General features: G+C 37.9%; 5 protein-coding genes across 6 annotated transcripts in view; 2 read left to right on the plus strand and 3 right to left on the minus strand.

The window, feature by feature from the left end:
- Dgo (ankyrin repeat domain containing protein 6 diego) overlaps positions 1 to 3,916 on the plus strand; it is a 116,211-nt gene extending 112,295 nt beyond the window's left edge. The window contains exons 7-11 of the mRNA XM_076376636.1: positions 157 to 813; positions 1,024 to 1,524; positions 2,247 to 2,520; positions 3,082 to 3,321; positions 3,744 to 3,916. Coding sequence (XP_076232751.1) covers positions 157 to 813; positions 1,024 to 1,524; positions 2,247 to 2,520; positions 3,082 to 3,321; positions 3,744 to 3,907 — 1,836 coding nt within the window. The 3' untranslated portion in view covers positions 3,908 to 3,916. The remainder of the gene's footprint in view (positions 1 to 156; positions 814 to 1,023; positions 1,525 to 2,246; positions 2,521 to 3,081; positions 3,322 to 3,743) is intronic.
- Positions 3,917 to 4,338: 422 nt separating this feature from the next.
- LOC143178145 (CDK5RAP1-like protein) lies at positions 4,339 to 7,931 on the minus strand. 2 transcript variants are annotated; one of them, XM_076376655.1, is made up of 8 exons: positions 6,847 to 7,931; positions 6,691 to 6,776; positions 6,540 to 6,600; positions 6,246 to 6,453; positions 5,674 to 5,994; positions 5,190 to 5,511; positions 4,970 to 5,119; positions 4,339 to 4,906 (listed from the first exon to the last, which is right to left on the minus strand). In XM_076376655.1, the coding sequence occupies exons 1-8, from the start codon at positions 7,190 to 7,192 to the stop codon at positions 4,679 to 4,681; spliced, it is 1,722 nt and encodes a 573-aa protein (XP_076232770.1). In that variant the 5' UTR covers positions 7,193 to 7,931; the 3' UTR covers positions 4,339 to 4,678. The 2 variants fall into 2 exon arrangements, with proteins under 2 accessions (XP_076232770.1, XP_076232761.1); XM_076376646.1 differs by having other exon boundaries at positions 6,540 to 6,776.
- Positions 7,932 to 9,186: 1,255 nt separating this feature from the next.
- Positions 9,187 to 10,062, minus strand: Rpl36 (ribosomal protein L36). Its single transcript, XM_076377617.1, has 4 exons — positions 10,006 to 10,062; positions 9,695 to 9,824; positions 9,403 to 9,537; positions 9,187 to 9,330 (listed from the first exon to the last, which is right to left on the minus strand). The coding sequence occupies exons 2-4, from the start codon at positions 9,821 to 9,823 to the stop codon at positions 9,244 to 9,246; spliced, it is 351 nt and encodes a 116-aa protein (XP_076233732.1). The 5' UTR covers position 9,824; positions 10,006 to 10,062; the 3' UTR covers positions 9,187 to 9,243.
- Positions 10,063 to 10,365: 303 nt separating this feature from the next.
- Positions 10,366 to 13,085, plus strand: Cog3 (conserved oligomeric Golgi complex subunit 3). Its single transcript, XM_076392618.1, has one exon. The coding sequence runs from the start codon at positions 10,501 to 10,503 to the stop codon at positions 12,901 to 12,903; it is 2,403 nt and encodes an 800-aa protein (XP_076248733.1). The 5' UTR covers positions 10,366 to 10,500; the 3' UTR covers positions 12,904 to 13,085.
- Positions 13,086 to 13,370: 285 nt separating this feature from the next.
- Creg (Cellular Repressor of E1A-stimulated Genes) lies at positions 13,371 to 16,529 on the minus strand. Its single transcript, XM_076377604.1, has 5 exons — positions 16,137 to 16,529; positions 14,398 to 14,552; positions 14,026 to 14,145; positions 13,856 to 13,937; positions 13,371 to 13,775 (listed from the first exon to the last, which is right to left on the minus strand). Exons 1-5 carry the CDS (start codon positions 16,411 to 16,413, stop codon positions 13,564 to 13,566), a joined length of 846 nt encoding a protein of 281 aa, XP_076233719.1. The 5' UTR covers positions 16,414 to 16,529; the 3' UTR covers positions 13,371 to 13,563.
- Between the last annotated feature and the right edge of the window lie 800 nt (positions 16,530 to 17,329).

Here is a 17,329-nt window from a genome sequence, read left to right on the forward strand (position 1 = left end):
ACACATTCCCTGCTACGTCCACACATATCCATTAAGATCGATGACCCTGATTAACCATTAACCAAGCGTCAATTTCACCCCTCGAAACCTCGAGCACGCGACGCGTGAAACCGATCACCTAGCCTCTCGAAAATTAACGATGACCCCGATCCTCAGAACGGCGACACAGCGCTGCACATCGCGGCGGCGATGGGCCGTCGAAAGCTGACGCGCATCCTGCTGGAGGCGGGCTGTGACCGTAGCCTGCGTAACAAGCAGGGGGAGACGGCGAAGGACATAGCTCGGCGCAAGAACCTCGCGGAGATACTGGAGATAATCGGTAAAGCGCGAGGTAAGAGCAGGACGCGGAGCAAGAGCCGCGAGGAGGAGGCCGCCGTGGCGGACAAGGTCGACGGGAAGAGCAGCGGGAAGAGCGAGAAGAAACGGGAGAAGACCGGTAGTGGTACCAGCGGGAGCAGGGACAGTTGCACGAAGAAGGAGAAGAAGAAGCACAAATCGTCTGGCGGCAAGCAGAACAGGGTCCACTTCGAGAAGGCTGTGATGGGCAGGCAGTGGTCCCCGTACGGTTGCCACTACTACCCCGATCCGGAAGCGTTCCCCCAGCCGCGGCTGGACTCGCTGCCGCCTGATCCCCTGGCCCGTGGCGAGCAGTACTACCTGGACCTGGCTGGGAACATCAGGAAGGGCCCGGTGGGGGTGGGATACACGTGCTACTGTGCGCCGTTCTTCAGGCACATGGAGGCCAAGCTGGAGAGGGACAAGGCGGAGCTCAAGGCGCACATCGATCAGGCGCATGAGCGGCTGGACCTCAAGGTTTCGATTGATTATTGGTTTTCCTTGGTTTTAGTGGATTACAGGCTTTTTGGGTCTTCAGATTTGTTAGGGGTTTATTTAGTTTTAGGTTTTAGTAGACGAGCAGGTCGTTAGGGGTCTGTTGTAGTGGATTTTTTATTAAGAGTAATTTGGGTTTTAGAAGTAGTAGTAGTGTTTTTAAATTACCAAACTAATCTCCCTGATCCCTAGGTGGCGAACCTGGAGAGAAAGACCAAGGGGCAGATCTCAGAACTAACCAGATGCGTGGCAGCAGAGAGGTCCAGGTGCGACGAGAGGCACATGCACCTCCAGCAACGCCTCTCCCGCGGCGGGAAGGGCAGACACAGCGAGAGGCCCGCGAAGGCGACCTTCCAGGGCGACTCGTGTCCCCCAGCTCGTGCCAGGTCGCTGGAGGACCTCCTGGACGACAGACCCCACGAGAGGAGCTTCGAGATCCCAGGCGAGGCGCCCATCCACAGGGGCAGCCTGGACGACCTCGACATCCCAGCGATTCCCAGGCTCAGCAAGTCCATGAGGGACCTACCCTCGGGCTCTGGTGTCTCGAGGTCGACCTTGAGGGTGCTCGACGTGCCCGCCAGGTTGAACGAGACGTTCGACGGGGTGATCAAGCAGGATCGCAGCTCGCCGCTTGGGGCCGCCTCCTCGCCTTCGATCGGGTCCAGGCAACAGGTCCATCAACAGCGCGTGAGTGTGTAGTCATGGGTCCTCCTGTTGCTTATCGACCGTTCACCGAGGTGTTGATTAAGCTGCAGCTTTAATGACAACCCTTGCGCGCGGGTAATCGTGTCTACAAGCGGCGAGCAAATTGCCCAGTCTGTTGGCCTGAAAAATTGCGTGGGTATTTTAATAGTAGTGGATGCAAGACCAGACTGCTCCTTTTTAGAAGGGTTTTGTTGTCTTTGTGGCGGGGATTGAGGGACAGAGGGCTCTCGTGGCTGGTACGGGTATACAGGAATCACTGGCGATGTGGAATGGTCAGGAAGTGGGCAGACGTGGGAATTTGACGCGTGGAACTTGGATACAGTGGTGAATTGAAGTTTGGAATTTCTTTGGGAAATGGAAGACAAGTCTGGTTAGTTATATCTTAGGCCATATAGATACAAAAAGAATAGCAGAATTGGGTACATGAAAATAAAGAATATTAGTATACTTTTTACGAACTTTTGAAAAATAATTCCAAACTTTTATCCTTTACTGTACCTTCTTCGTCCAATCTACAGTCTCACGTAGGAATCAATTGCTGGCAGCTTAAAAAACACCGTGAAACGTGAAAAGAAAATTGAATTTTCAAGCATGAACCTACCAAACAACTAAAGTCACCAAAAAATGACATCTTTTTCTAAGCAAAAGCATAGGAATCGACCTGATAAACCTGTTTGAACTGAGAAAAAATTATGATTGCGAATTGTCAGGATCCCTCGTCTCGAGATCATGGCGTAAGCTCCTGCCAAGAGGATAATAACGTAACGCGGAAGAGCGAGGACAACTCTGGCGAATGGAGGTCTTCCGGTCGGCGGAGTGTTCACGAGATGATCAAGCGGTTTCAACAAGTACCTGGCATGCATAACGGCTGGAGGGGGCCACGTTCAGGAAGCAGCGAGCCAACTAGCCCCGAGCACAGTCAGTGTTCCCAAAATCAGAGGGTTCAACCCCAAGGTGGTGTAGGGAATGGTTGGCGTGGCGAAGGTAAATTTCAAAAAATAGGCTTCATCTCAATTAAATTCTTTAGAGAATCTTTACTCAACATCATCGAGACAATTCCAGTTACCTATCTCACCCTCTATAATAAACATTTGCAATTTATATTTAAGAATGTTAAAATAAGTCTGACTATCTACATATTTCTGAGAAGTATTCAAATTTAATTAATTACCTCAAATTGCGCTTAGTAAAAATTAATCCATGCTAGGTCAGTGACTAGACCAGGCACAGACAAATAAGTAGAATAAGTTTGAAGACAGGTACAGAGATATCAGTATAATAAGTTTCAAGTCAGACACAGAGAAATCAGTAGAACAAGATCCAAACCAGACAGAAAAATAAGCAGAATAAGCCCCAAGTCAGACTCAGAGAAATGAATAGAATAAGTCCTGAGTCAGACGCAATAAAGCCAGTAGAATAAGTACCAAATCAGACACACTTGAAGTAACATCTTGATAATAATAATAATTAAGATATTCTTATCCAGCTCGCAAGATTTTATGATTTGCAAGAATCCTCTCTGATTATATTAAACATTAAACGTAGGCAACGATAGTGAGAGTAGCGAGGGAGACGACGACGAGCAACCGGAAGCACTTAGCGGAGGGATTTCTGGAAAAGTAGTGATATCGGAGCACGTGCATTACGACAGTATAGCCAGAATGCCATATAGGTCTCGTAATGCGGTTTATAGCCCGACACCGCCTTTGCATGATGCCCACAACGATTCTGGGTATAGCACTCGCATGTATGGTTCCAGCAAAGGTGCTTCGCCTTCATTATCAGGTAAAAATACTCACTCGTTATGTACATTAACTCTCTTCGTACTTATTAGTAAATATCAGGTAGATTCTGAAGTTATTTATCTCGAAATTACATCCATATACTACGCGGATATAATCGTTATATCTGTAGCTCTGTTCTACCTCTGTACTTGTACATTTTGCCATTCCCGTATTTTTCATTATTTTCCTATAGTTTCGTTTGAATAATTTTACATTATACTCCTCTCAAATGAGGCTTTTTATGATCATTTTCTATACTTGATTTTTATAGTATTTCTACGTGTATTGAAATAATTACAAACCTCTAACTTCGTTTTACTCAGCTTCTTATAGGTATAGGCTCTATTGCTTGTATATTAATGCTTTTAATTTTGCATTTTCGTAGAAAGAAAGACAGTTACTAAACAGCTTTACACGTTTCAGGTCAACTGGAATGCGACGTCATCCTTCCAACCACTCTAAACCCATTTCCCAGCGGCGAACAGCTGGCAGCGTTGTTAGAACAGCCAAGGAACCACGATCTCACGGTGTACGAGCGCGGTGCTGACAATGTTGTTATCAACATCGGCACCGCGAGCCTCGTTTAAAATAAAAAACGTGTGATTTGAGTAGTAAGAGAACTTTTTACAGACTTCCAAAGACATCCGTTCCCGCGTGACTCTAATAACGATACCTAGACTCAGGTGTTTAGACTATAACAAAACTATTGTGTACAAATGAAGCTGTTTATTCTGTATCGAGTGATAATTTTGTACAAAATGACTTTTGTTTCAAAGATCAAAGGATTATAAGTTTGTAAATAGTTCATAATTATATTTAGAGACCCTAAGAGCGTAAAATTATAGGCACACGTTACTACTTGTTGAACAGTTTTTTTTTTATCGATCATGTATTTATTTTAAAGGAAAGTCTCACGCGTCGATGATTCGTTAAGATCGAGAATACTGAAGTGGATTATTTTAAAAAATGAGTATTATGAAATGTACTTTGTAGAAATTAAGTAGACAGCGAAGACAACTTAGTTATCTAGTTAAATTGTTTGTTTATTAGTATGTGTATGTATACTGCTCTTTTGGCAAGAAAGAAACATCGTTAGTATCATTTTCACAGGTAGAAAGAGTTGTGTACACGTAGATTGCCATGTACCACAAAATTAGGATAAATTATACATATCTATTTATTATATACATGTATTATACTATGTACATGTTTGTCTTCATTCACGATATTATCATATTATTAATAAATTTTCCGAGTTAATCTTGTACAATAAACTGCACATTATCCCCGAAAACTGAAAGTATTCTGCAATGATGAATGTATTTAAATAACAAATAAAAATTGTTATTTTATTTTAATTAGAATTCGGACGACGACGCGAATTCCGCTATCGATGAGTGGTACAAAGGTGTTCCCATTAGAGAGTTGGAATTAGCGCTATGGATTTTTACAACAACGTAATCCCCATTCTTTATGGCTCTCGTTGCAGTTGAATTTTTAGCGACTGGCGCCTCCATAGTCGGAATTATTACCCGCGTGTTACCATCATTTCTTCCTTGTAAGTAATCGTCTGTTCGTTTGCTAAGCTAAGATCGAAATCACAAAGTTAGATTACGTTTTCATTAGCAAAAATTGTAAAATTATCTTACCCCTTCCACAAGCACAAGCTGCAATTGACCAATCTGTAGATTATTCAATTTCTCAACCTCAGTCCTGTACACTGTTATCATTCTATCAAGCCGTTCCTTTTTTACGCTTACTTCCACGTCATCCTTTAAACGACGATGTGCAGTAGTTTTCTGAAAGTAATGAATACTGTTATCCTGACAATTATTCATTATGAATCGAAGGAATGTGAATATGAATTACCTCTCGTAGGCTATATGAGAATAAAAAGGCTTTATTGTATTTCACTAATTCTATCAGGGACAGCGTGTCTTGAAATTCTTCCTCCGTTTCTCCGCAAAAGCCAGCGATGAAATCACTGGAGAGGTAAATATTTGGCACGATATCGCGTATATGGTGAACTAGATCCAAATATGCCTCTCTGGTGTACCCTCTCCTCATTCGTTCCAGTACACTAGAATTACCACTTTGCGCTGGTAGGTGAATTTCCTTGCAAATATTCGGTCTCTCAGCTATCAACTGCAGGACTTCATCGGGGAAATCTTTGGGGTGCGGCGACGTGAACCTAAAAATGATTTTCGATATCTGTTTTTTTCGGCCAAACAATGGCAGTACATTCTGTGAGCGAAAATAAGATAAAAATGTCATATCCTGGACACCCTATATATTCTCACAATTTCGAATATGTTAAAAATGGTAATAGGTATTTCTTCGTCCAATATTTTACCTTATTCTTATTTCTGGATTTACACGAGAAACTTCGTCCAACAAGTCACAGAATCTACGTCCTCCCTTTTTACTTTTATAGACTGTTTTAAAGCCTTTAGCGAGATGCGTCTCTGTACTAGCAGCTGTAAAGAAGTCTGACTGCGAGGTGTCTCTGTAACTATTTACATTTTGTCCAAGAAGCATTACTTCTTTCACGCCATCGTCTGACAAGGATTGGACCTCTCTGATTATACTTTCAATTGGTCGTGACCTTTCTCTTCCTCGTGTGAACGGGACAATGCAGTATGTACACATGTTATCGCAACCTCGCATTATCGTGCTAGAAGAATCATTAAAGGACATAATCGTGGTTAGTAGTTATAAATTACGTGTAATAAGGTTACATAGTGATATATGTATGTACAAGGTGATTCTTGAACAGAAATAATGGCAATTTTTAAGTATGAGCTATCACCAATTTAAAATCGTAGCTATATCGAAAATACTATAAGTAATATTTTCAAACAATTAATGTTAACTTCTGAATCACCTTGTGTAATTTATTTGTAATGAAAAAGAATATGACATTACACAAATGCACTAGTGGAATCTGGGTTCAGTCTTACTGGTGTAATATCTGCATATGTTTCATCAAATGATAAGAGGACATTGATTGCAGTCTCAGAATCAGGAGTAGACAGAAGTCTTGGTAAGTCTTTGTAGCTATCTGGTCCAGCTATCACATCAACAAGCCGTCCTCTTTCTAATATTTTATCCTTTAAACGTTCTGCCATACATCCTATAATATAATAATAAATGTAATCATTATGGAAGCAAAAGAATAATACATGTTTCTTTAAAAGCAACTGTGGTTTATCATTATACCTAACAGGCCAATCTTCATAGGATCTTTCTTAGACCTTTTCCTTCTGATACCATTTAAGACCTGTAATTTATTCCATATTTTCTGTTCTGCACTATCCCTAATGGAACATGTAATAAGCAGAACTATGTTGGCTTTTTCCACACTTTCTACCTTTTTGTATCCATGTGATTTTAGAATAGACCAGATTACTTCAGTATCATTGACATTCATTTGACAACCATAAACTTCAAAAAAAACTGAAATGGAAAGTTAGAAAATAAGAGTTACTTTCAGATTACTACATGAATTTATAATAAATAATCTTACCTTTTTGATTGGAGCCATCAATGTTCTTTATATAAGGGATATCAGGTACTTTAATAGGATCACTAGTAACTGTAGCTTCAGGCGATATGAAATCTCTTAATGATGGCCCATTTTTTGACAAATCTCTAAACTGTTTTAAGTCTATAGTGTTTTTCTGACTTGATTCCTTATGAATTTCTAATTGGGTCGTAGCGAAATGTAATCTTCTGTATTGTTGAAAACTATGAAACACATTCTTATGGCGAGTATCAAACCTTTCATTAAACAATTTGCTTAAGAAATTCTGGCACGTTTTAGAAGATTTAATTTGTTTTAGAGAATCTAATGTACACACTATGCTATTCATATTTGATAATTAATATTACAAAATCACGATATAATAACGTCTTCCAATACAGTGGAACAATGACTGAAAATGATTAAAACTTAAACTCATTCAATAAGGTAAGTACTATACATTATTCTTTAAAGCATAGTAACAGTAGATTAAAAACAATTTATGGTTCTATATCAGTCTAGTTATTGGAAAATATTTTTGTAAGTAGGTTATGTATTAGCATTAGCAACATTCAGGAGACTCAATACTTGCAGCGCTATCTAGTGCAAAATGTAACAATCTACACGTATGTAGCTAGTCGGAACTCACACAATACTGATCGACTCACCATTCTCTACTAACCCCCTATATTCTGTACCATCATACATCACTTTTCACTACACTATACACTACTTCACATATCCAACACTATTTTATACTACAAATTACACAATCCTATATTCGTTTAAATTACACTAAACTGCCCAGCACTTCACTATATTCCTCTACACCGCTTTACACATTCAAACATTGCAGAAACACTAATTTCAACAGTATAAACTACTTCAAACTATAGCACACTACTCTACACTTATTCACACCACTTTACACTGTTCCACACTTCTCTATACTACTCCATAATACTCCACACTAGTCTACACTACTCCACACAACTTCCAACATTACCCCATACTACTCCAAACAACTTTACACTATTCTACACCACTCCACATCACTCCTAACACTATTCCACGTTAGTCTACACCACTCCACACCACTCCACTCCACCTTTAAGCCTATCCTACACTACCTGACACTATTCTACACCACTCCAAACAACTTCACACCACTCTATACAACTTCCAACAACACTCCATATCACTCAAAACCAGTCCACACCAGTCAACAACATTCCACATTACGTCACATTACCTCACACTACTCCACACCACACAATTCTGCTTTAAACACAACCCAGCACAAGACTTCTGAGCCAAAAAATTCTTTTTTCGATACTTGAGCCTTGCAAAATAAGGGAATTGATAAGTGGCGCCGTCTAGCGGCAAAACTTGGAACTAAAATAAGAAATTGTATTTTAGCGTCGCCCCTTCACCGCTAGATGGCGCCACTTGTCAATTCCCATTTTCGAGAGCAGCGTTTTCGGAATTGACAAGTGGCGCCATCTAGCGGAGAATGTCGGAACTAGAATTAGGATTTTTATTTTTAGTTCGGGCACGTTACCGCTAGATGGCGCCACTTGTCAATTCCCATTTTCGGAGCAGCATTTTTGGAATTGACAAGTGGCGCCATCTAGCGGAGAATGTCGGAACTAGAATTAGAAATCATATTTTTAGTTCGGGCACTTCACCGCTAGATGACACAACGTGTCAATTCCTATTTTCGCGAGCAGCATTTTGGGAATTGACAAGTGGCGCCATCTAGCGGAGAAGTTGGGAACGAAAATTAGAAATTTTATTTTTAGTTCGGGCACTTCACCGCTAGATGACGCCACTTGTCTATTCCCATTTTCTGGAGCAGCATTTTGGGAATTGACAAGTGGCGCCATCTAGCGGAGAAGTTGGGAACGAAAATTAGAAATTTTATTTTTAGTTCGGGCACTTCACCGCTAGATGACGCCATTTGTCAATTTCCATTTTCGGGAGCAACATTTTGGGAATGAACGTGTGGCGCCATCTAGCGGTTGAAGTTGGAACTAAAAATACAATTTCTAATTTAAGTTCCAAGTTTTGCCGCTAGATGGCGCCACTTGTTCATTCCAATTTTTCGCCAGGAGCATTTTCGGAATTGACAAGTAGCGGCATCTAGCGGTGGAAGTTCGAACCAAAAATATAATTTCTAATTTTAGTTTAGACTTTCGCCGGTAGATGGTGCCACCTGCCGATTTCCACTGTCGCGAGGTGCAGAAATTTAAAATTTTTGGCACAAAAGTCATACCTTCCACTTCGATTAGTATAATTACTTCTAAAATTTTAAACTAAGATATTTATTGAAGGAAACAGCAATATCTTTTGACATACATTTTATTAATACGTAATATTAAAAAAATTATAATGTGTTACTTAATGATGAGCAGCTGCTTTCCTCATCTGGACAAGAATGTTTCCAAGTTCTTCACGTTTCCTCTTGGCTCTAATGTGCGTACCCAACTGTAAAATTATTGTACACATTATATACATGCAATACATTTTTAAACAACCAGAACCACTTGTTAGACTTACCCTCCTTTTCAAGAATTTCAGTGCACGCTTATCCTTGGAGACTTTCAACAATTCCATAGCACGCTTTTCGTATGGGGCATGTCCAGTTACTTCACGGATTAAGTCTCTGACAAACTTGCTATGTTTTGTTTGCCTCTGTAATTATAAGTATTTTTATATGAAGATTATAGTTGTCAAAGGTGAACTAATTAGAAATTCTAAACAACTTTATACACATGTTTTTTAACTTTGTAAACCAAACTATGGTGTAGTTTATATGGAAGATAATAACTGTTAGTTTAATAATACTAACCCCCTTCAATCTAGCTGGCAAAACACGCACAGTCTTCTCTTTCTTCTCATTTTTATTTTTCGCCACACGAATCTTGGTCGTTTTGTGGCCTTTATTAAGACCCACTGCTAATTCGTACGTCGGAGCCATCCTGTAAAAATAACACAATGACTTTCACAGGTTAGGTCACCATATAACAATTGTAATCATATTCTGCACGATAATATTGCATCTGGTATATTACTATACTAAGTAAGCACATATATGAGCAAAGAAACATTAATATTTCAATAAGATCATAAGAATATTTCACGATGAAGTTTGACACAAACCTTCACGGCTCGATAACACGCGCAAGAAAGAAATAAGATCTTGTTTCCAATGAAAATGTGTATCCTTGCTTGGTGCGCATGCGCCATGAAAAGAACGTTCGATTTACAAAGGAGACGACAGAAACTTAAATCTAAATATTTCGTATAATATAACATAAAACAATCATGATGTTAAACATGAACACTAATAACATTGTCTTTAATTAATTTTTCATCAACTATTTTATGCTTTAACCTATAATGATACTTGAAGATAAAATAAAATTCCCTATAAATATAACTTCAGTTAAAACTCTAGCAGTGGACTCCCTGTAACTTACTAGATGTACTTGTTACAACTTCACGGCTATAATTCGTAGTTGCTGCGGTGTCAAGTTTTTGAAGTAAACTTTTCTACTTATGTGACAAAACGGCATGTTTGTAATATATATGAGTTTATCACCTTCCTCGAAAACGCTACTCTCGTAACATTCATCTTTCTTGATTAAAGAAGCCATGTCAAAGAAAAACATTTCGAATAATTTAACCAAATGGAACCTGTCAGAGGATTCACTGGCACCGCTGACCGATCTTCAAGCAGACTGTTTATCACGTCTGGAAGAAGAATTGTTTCCAGAGAATACTTTAAGGACCGAAAAAGCCGACGATGCCTCGTGTGCTGTCGAAGAAGCAAAGAAATCGATACAAATTGAACGATGTCAAGATTTATTGGAGCACTACGCTTCATTAGAGAAAAAGTGTATGGCCAGAAAAGATGTAAAATACATGTTATATTTGAATGAGCTTCAAACTCGACGGGACGAGTGTCACGAACTTTGTCTCCAGATAGAGGAGGCATTAGACGATTTTACAATGTTATTTAAACAATACTCAGAGGTTTCTGATAAGACTGTGTCTCTGTATAATGTCAGTGAACAGCTAGACTCAGATCAAAGAAAGTTGAACACTATTATAGAGAACATTACAGAGTATGTGAAATATTTCAAAGATGTAGATATGATGATGGAGAAGCTGGATGCACCTACATTATCAGTGAATAGCGAAATGTTCTTTAACATATTAGATAAGATAGATATGAATATAGATTTTGTGCAGAATAACCCTTCGTTTAAAGAAAGTAATACTTATTTAATCAAGTATAAGCATTGTCAATCTAAAGCAATATCTATGATACAGAATTATATTTTTACTTTATTTAATAAAACCACAGAAAGTATTTTAAATTTGAGAGATAATGATGATTCTCAAGATAATGCAGATGCTGCTTTGGCACTCTTCTATGGAAGATTTCAAACCATTTTGTCTAAGGTTAAGCCTGTTATAGAACAAATAGAAGCAAAGTCATATAAACGGCAAGAGTATGACAGTTTACTGTCAGAATGTCATCAATATTATTGGAGTCAGAGAGGATTAGTATTAGGTACTAGTGTACAAAAATCTCTGATGTCTGTGAAAGAGAAATACAATGGTGATCATTGCAGTTTAGTAAGAAACTCATGTGCATTATTGTTACATGCATCAATGGATGAGTACAAACTATTTTATGAATTTTTCTCCAAGCAATCCAGTGGATTAACAGCATACCTTGAAAGCTTGTGTACTTCTCTGTATGATACACTAAGGCCATTCATAATACACATTAATCATTTGGAAACACTAGCTGAGATTTGTTGTATTTTAAGGATTGAAATGTTGGATGAACATGTTCAAAATAATTTTGAACCTTTGGAAGGGTTTGGGAACATTTGCTTGCAATTACTGCAGGATGTGCAAGAGAGACTTGTTTTTCGGGCTCATTTGTATTTGCAGTCTGATGTTCTGAATTATAATCCATCACCAGGAGATTTAGCATACCCAGAGAAGCTGAAAATGATGGAAGACATAGCAGAATCCATCAGGGAAGAGACAAGACAAACAAAAATGAAAAAAATATCCATATCCTCTAGTGAGGACAGTATTATTGAACCTGTGTCCAGGAATCATATTGTGATGGATTCTATCTATCAGAAAACACATATGGGAAATTCACCAGCAGATCTTCATGGAATGTGGTATCCTACTGTCCGTAGGACACTAGTTTGTTTATCAAGACTGTATAGATGTGTAGACAGGTCTGTTTTCCAGTCATTAAGTCAAGAAGCTATATCTCTTTGCGTTCAAAGTATAGACAATGCAAAGCAGGAGATTGAGAAGAGATCATCTCCTTTAGATGCAGAGCTTTTCCAGATAAAACATTTATTGATCTTGCGGGAACAAATTGCACCATTTCAAGTGGATTTCACTATAAAGGAGTACAGTTTAGACTTCTCCAAAGTCAAAACAGCAGCATTTGGTCTATTAGAGAAAAGTTCCAGGCTCTTTACTCTGTCAAATAATGCGCTATTAGAATTTTTATTGGAAGGTGCACCTCAAATGAAAGAACAGTTAATAGATTCAAGGAAACACGTAGATAACAAATTAAAAAATACTTGCCAACAGCTTATACAGCATGCAACATTTATGTTGATACACCCAATTCTAAAACTGCTGGAGATAGAAAAAGCGCACCTTAATAACAACAGTTCAGATAAACCTCAAGAACATTCATTGGGGAGTCCACAAGATGTTGCCGCGGTAATTAGCGAGGTGCTGCGAATAATTAAATTCAAATGTCCCGAAATTCAGCAGCTGATGCAGCTATATCTATCCAATAAGGAAACGGAATTTATTCTATTTAGACCAGTAAAAAACAATGTATGCGCTGCATTTACACAGTTATATCAGATATTAAGTAAATATTACAATGCAGAAGAACTTTTGTTAATTGCTTGTCCATTACCAGAACAAATCTCTGTCATGCTAAGTTCATCCAGCTTAATTCATGGAAAAAATACACAGACTACTGCAAAAAAAACGTAGTTAAAATGAGCTATTAAATTTTTGCAATTATTGTACATTAATATTTTTTTAAATTGTAATTAAACTGTTAAATTTTTTTAAGTAGTTGTTTTTAAAATAAATATTAATATATAAAGATTTTAAATTTTTAGTGTATTATGTACAATGTATATAAAAAATGGAAATGTTATACAGATAGTAGAAGTTGTGTAAGCAAGTGTAATGTATAGATTCTTGGTTTTAAGTATAATATATAATATTCTAAATTTTTAGAATGTATTTTCAATATGTACAGTTTTTATATCATAGAGATGTACATATTTTAAGTACTAATTTATGTTAAACACAGTAAAATTTGTACGTTTCTTGGGCCAGGATTTATGACCTCTAATAAATTTCTAGTAAAATTCTCATGAGTGTAATATTCAGACTGAAATAGTCTATATTTTTGTATTTACCTATAAGAAATATTTAAATAATTAAGTCGATTAAGATTAATTCGTAAATTTATTAAATTCGTTGTTTTATCTTACGCAATGAATGATCATTTTCATAATTACGTAACTGTACAAAAGATCCAGATATTACAAAGTATTCGGAAATATATAAAATTGCGATTACGCCCGACTGTTTTAAATTGACGCTTAAAAGTCAGTTTTATACATATTTTTACACGGAATTTTATACAACACGCACTACAGGGTTCAACAATTGTTGATACTGTTGAGAATCAGTCTCGTCCAATCGCAGAGGGAAAAGTCTGTTGAATTCGTCGGTGACGTTTGCAACTGGTGGGTTCAAATAATCTTTCACGCTGACATACTTTGGCCCGCCAAAAGTGTCCAAGACGACGATCGACATTATCTTCAGCTTAGCGAAGTAGAAATGGTGATCTGCAACGATAGAAATAATTTGTTAATATCAGTAACTATTAATACGTTTTATTAATCAAGATCGATGTAGGAGTTCTTACTTGGTGGCATATTGACCAGTTTCGGATGACGTTCGAAGAATAATTTTTTAGCCAAGTCAAGTTCCGCGCTCTCGTTTCTCAGCTATTTAATAAACAAAATAAATAATTAGTAAATTTAGCGAATAGAACTACAGAGACGGTAAAGTACCAATAACTTTTAATTTATTTACCGCTTTCATCTTCCCACTCATGAGTACTCTCGCGCAGCGAGGATCCATGGGGTCCCATTGCTTCGATTTACAATAGTCTCCTTGGGCCAAAGTCAGCAACAGAGAAACTCGATTGTCTTTCTGTAAATAATCATCAAATTACTCTTAAATTGTACAAATTTCAAATACAAAATTTCTATTAATCAAGTCAAGTTACGATTACAAATAAAGCATTGGACTAAAGAAATTTTCCATCGTATCAGCTTAAATTAACAATTAAAGCGATTCAATTTATGATATTAATCGCTATCTTATCAGGTGAAAGGTAACTTCAAATATTATCGTTTGCAGATCTGCGATTCTGAGAACCGATACTCATAATATAGTACTAACAGCCAGATCTTGAGCTGTGAAGTCCAAAGGAGTAAGGTACATGTATGGAACGCCTGTGCCATTTCCCAGAAGCCCATCAGTGAATGAGACCAACGTTACAGCTGGGTACGATTCGATGTCCTTCCGTGTGCTTATCGTTCCTACGGAGGCCCAATCTAAACATCAAAAGAATTTTGAATTAGTAGAACATAGTGGCGAGATTTAGGAACCTGAAACTTATCCATATAGCACAGAAGCGTTTTAAAAACATCTTAAAGACATTCAGTAAAGTCCTAAAGTCTTTGAGATATCGTAAGATGTTCAGGTATAAAATGGACATAATGTATGTTGCAATTATAGGAAAAACTGAAGAATTTTTTGTCGTAAAATCTTTTCTTTATTAAATATTTATTTTGAGATCATTGGTACTATGGAATTATTTTAAAAAAATGAGTACTGCCATAATAAAAATACATAGACTATAAGGAAATACTGAGCAGGTGGTTTACCTTCCGCCAAGAAGCGGTACTCAATGAAACGCATGGCAAATTAATCGCAATTTGTATTTTCAAGGACGATAACCTTGGTGCAATCTTAAGTCATGCAAGTAAAACTGCGCTTTTAATTTTATTATTGCCATTTGGGGGAAGAACTAAATAGACAGTGTATTATTGGTCAAAAGTCAAATCGATATTATATGTTTACCATTGGCAGCGATCTCATGTAAAGGTCGTAGCAAAAGTTCAACCGTATCAACTGTATAAATTTTAAATATTAACTGATCTATATTAAATACACTAATTAAATATCTTTTAAAAAAGATCAGAAACCAACTTTCTTCTTTTTTTTAAATTCAGCGACTGTCTTGTTCGCTGCAAGCGCCTAATCAATAATCAATCAGTTTCATCTCTCCATCTATGTGTATTCGAGCGTTATATCACATTTAATTACTCTCGTTCGATCTATCAAATTTATCAGCGATCTCATCCTCAAGTTCGTACTTTGAACAATGGAGCGTAAACGATATCATAGAATAATAGACACAAAGTAAATATATCCACTTAAGTGTTTTAGCTTCCCGATAGTAGCAAAAAAACTATGAAATCTCGTACGTGCTCGATAAACCGCCAAAAGATAGTAAACGCAATCATACATGTCGATCTACGTTAAAAATTTGGATTAGCGCCAGAGTAGTGCGCACGAGCCTAATATTAATTTCAGACGATCGCTGAGTAAGTGTGTCAGACGTACGTGTAAGTAGATGAATGTATGCACCAGCAAAAACGTTTATTCCTGTCTACTACACATGTGCACACAGTGCATGCGCGCACGCGATACATCGACGCGCTTATTTATACAGAGCATTGGAACAAAGATCGCAGACTTTAGAAAGGAAATTAAACAGTCTAAAATCTGAAATTACAATCCTTTATCTTAAAATGAAATGAATTTCTGCGTATCTCAATACTTAGTAACGCGAGCGAATCTATTATGGAAATTTTATTCTTCATTACTCCAAGATAGAATAATATCAATATATATCATGCGACATCTCACGTGGATATTTGATATATTTTAATAAGTTCTGTATCCTCGGCGCTTCTTCTCGCACATATATTAAAAGTCTTCTTAAGTACATAAGTACCTGTAGATCAGTTCCTACTATTTACTTTGTATTTATATATTTATCTATGGAAACTAGGAATAAAAAAGACACAAGAAAGGAAAGAAACCACCGAGTGACAGCGCACTGCCCTTACCAGCCTGGTTCACGATGTATCTTGCCATCAGAGCAGCCTGGTCGATCGGCGGCGGAGCCTGTTGATTCTTTTCAGAGCTTCGATCCACTTCGCGGCTATCCTGCTTCTCGTATTTGATTTCCCTTGGGCGGCCCTCGTACAGCTTCCTCGCGTTCTTCCACTCCAGGAACTCCTCGAACTCTTGCCATTGTTCGTGGTCCTGCCAGTGCTGCGAGTACTTCTTCGCCTCGGTCGCGAATACCGAGAGCGCGACGAGTAACGCGAATCGCCAAATCATGGTTCGTGTCGAGTTCACTGTGAGTAAAACGCACGCTCGAACGATCCTCTCGTTTCGAGACGCACTCGTGGTCTTCGGGTTTCGAACTGCTCGCCTCGTCTTTTATATAGCCGCGTATCTTGCGAGAATTACGAGTGACGAATCGTCGAACTCCAATGACTATTGAGTTTACTGAGTCGAGGTCGGTATATCGAACATCGAACTCGAACGCGATCCACGCGTGAAATTGTGGGTATTGTTATCGTTGAGGAATCTAACCTAAAAGGTGGAGTGGCGTACGTTGTCATCGAATCGTATGTGGAGATTGAATTATTGTGTGGGATATCTTGAGGAGCGTCGAGGGACGAGTGATACTGATATTGTTGAGTTCTGAAGAATCGAGGGGAGGTTATTTTAGGGGTTTTTTCATGTTTATGCTTGTGTGATGAAATGATTTTGTGTGCATAGGTATGTAGATGCTCCAATTTTGGTTGATGCTCTGGTATTTTTGTGAGGATGAATTTAGAATTTTTTATTTGGCGATGGTATGTATGTAGATTTGATATTGATAGTTTTATTTGTTTTGGAGTGATGTGAGGGAGCTGACGTTTCTTGATATGGTACCCGTAAAAAAATAGTATTTGAAATGTATAATAGTATTCGTGTTACAAAATGAGTTTTGACATTTTAGTATAATACATTCTTGTATAGTTGTTATAATGTAATATAGTACCTGTCAACTTGTATTAATCTGAAAGTAATTTTTGCTTGCTTGTGAATTGTTATGAGTTTCTTTTCCTTTTCTGTAAAATTCTGATAAAGGAGTGCATAAATATTGAACAAGATAGTATCTTTTATTGAGTTTATCTTAAGTCTACTCTAGCTTCCATAAAAAATGGTTTTGTACTTTACTTCTTTATATTTCTATATACTTACA

Source organism: Calliopsis andreniformis, chromosome 1, assembly GCF_051401765.1.
Source record: "Calliopsis andreniformis isolate RMS-2024a chromosome 1, iyCalAndr_principal, whole genome shotgun sequence".
NCBI classification, from domain to species: Eukaryota; Metazoa; Arthropoda; class Insecta; order Hymenoptera; family Andrenidae; genus Calliopsis; species Calliopsis andreniformis.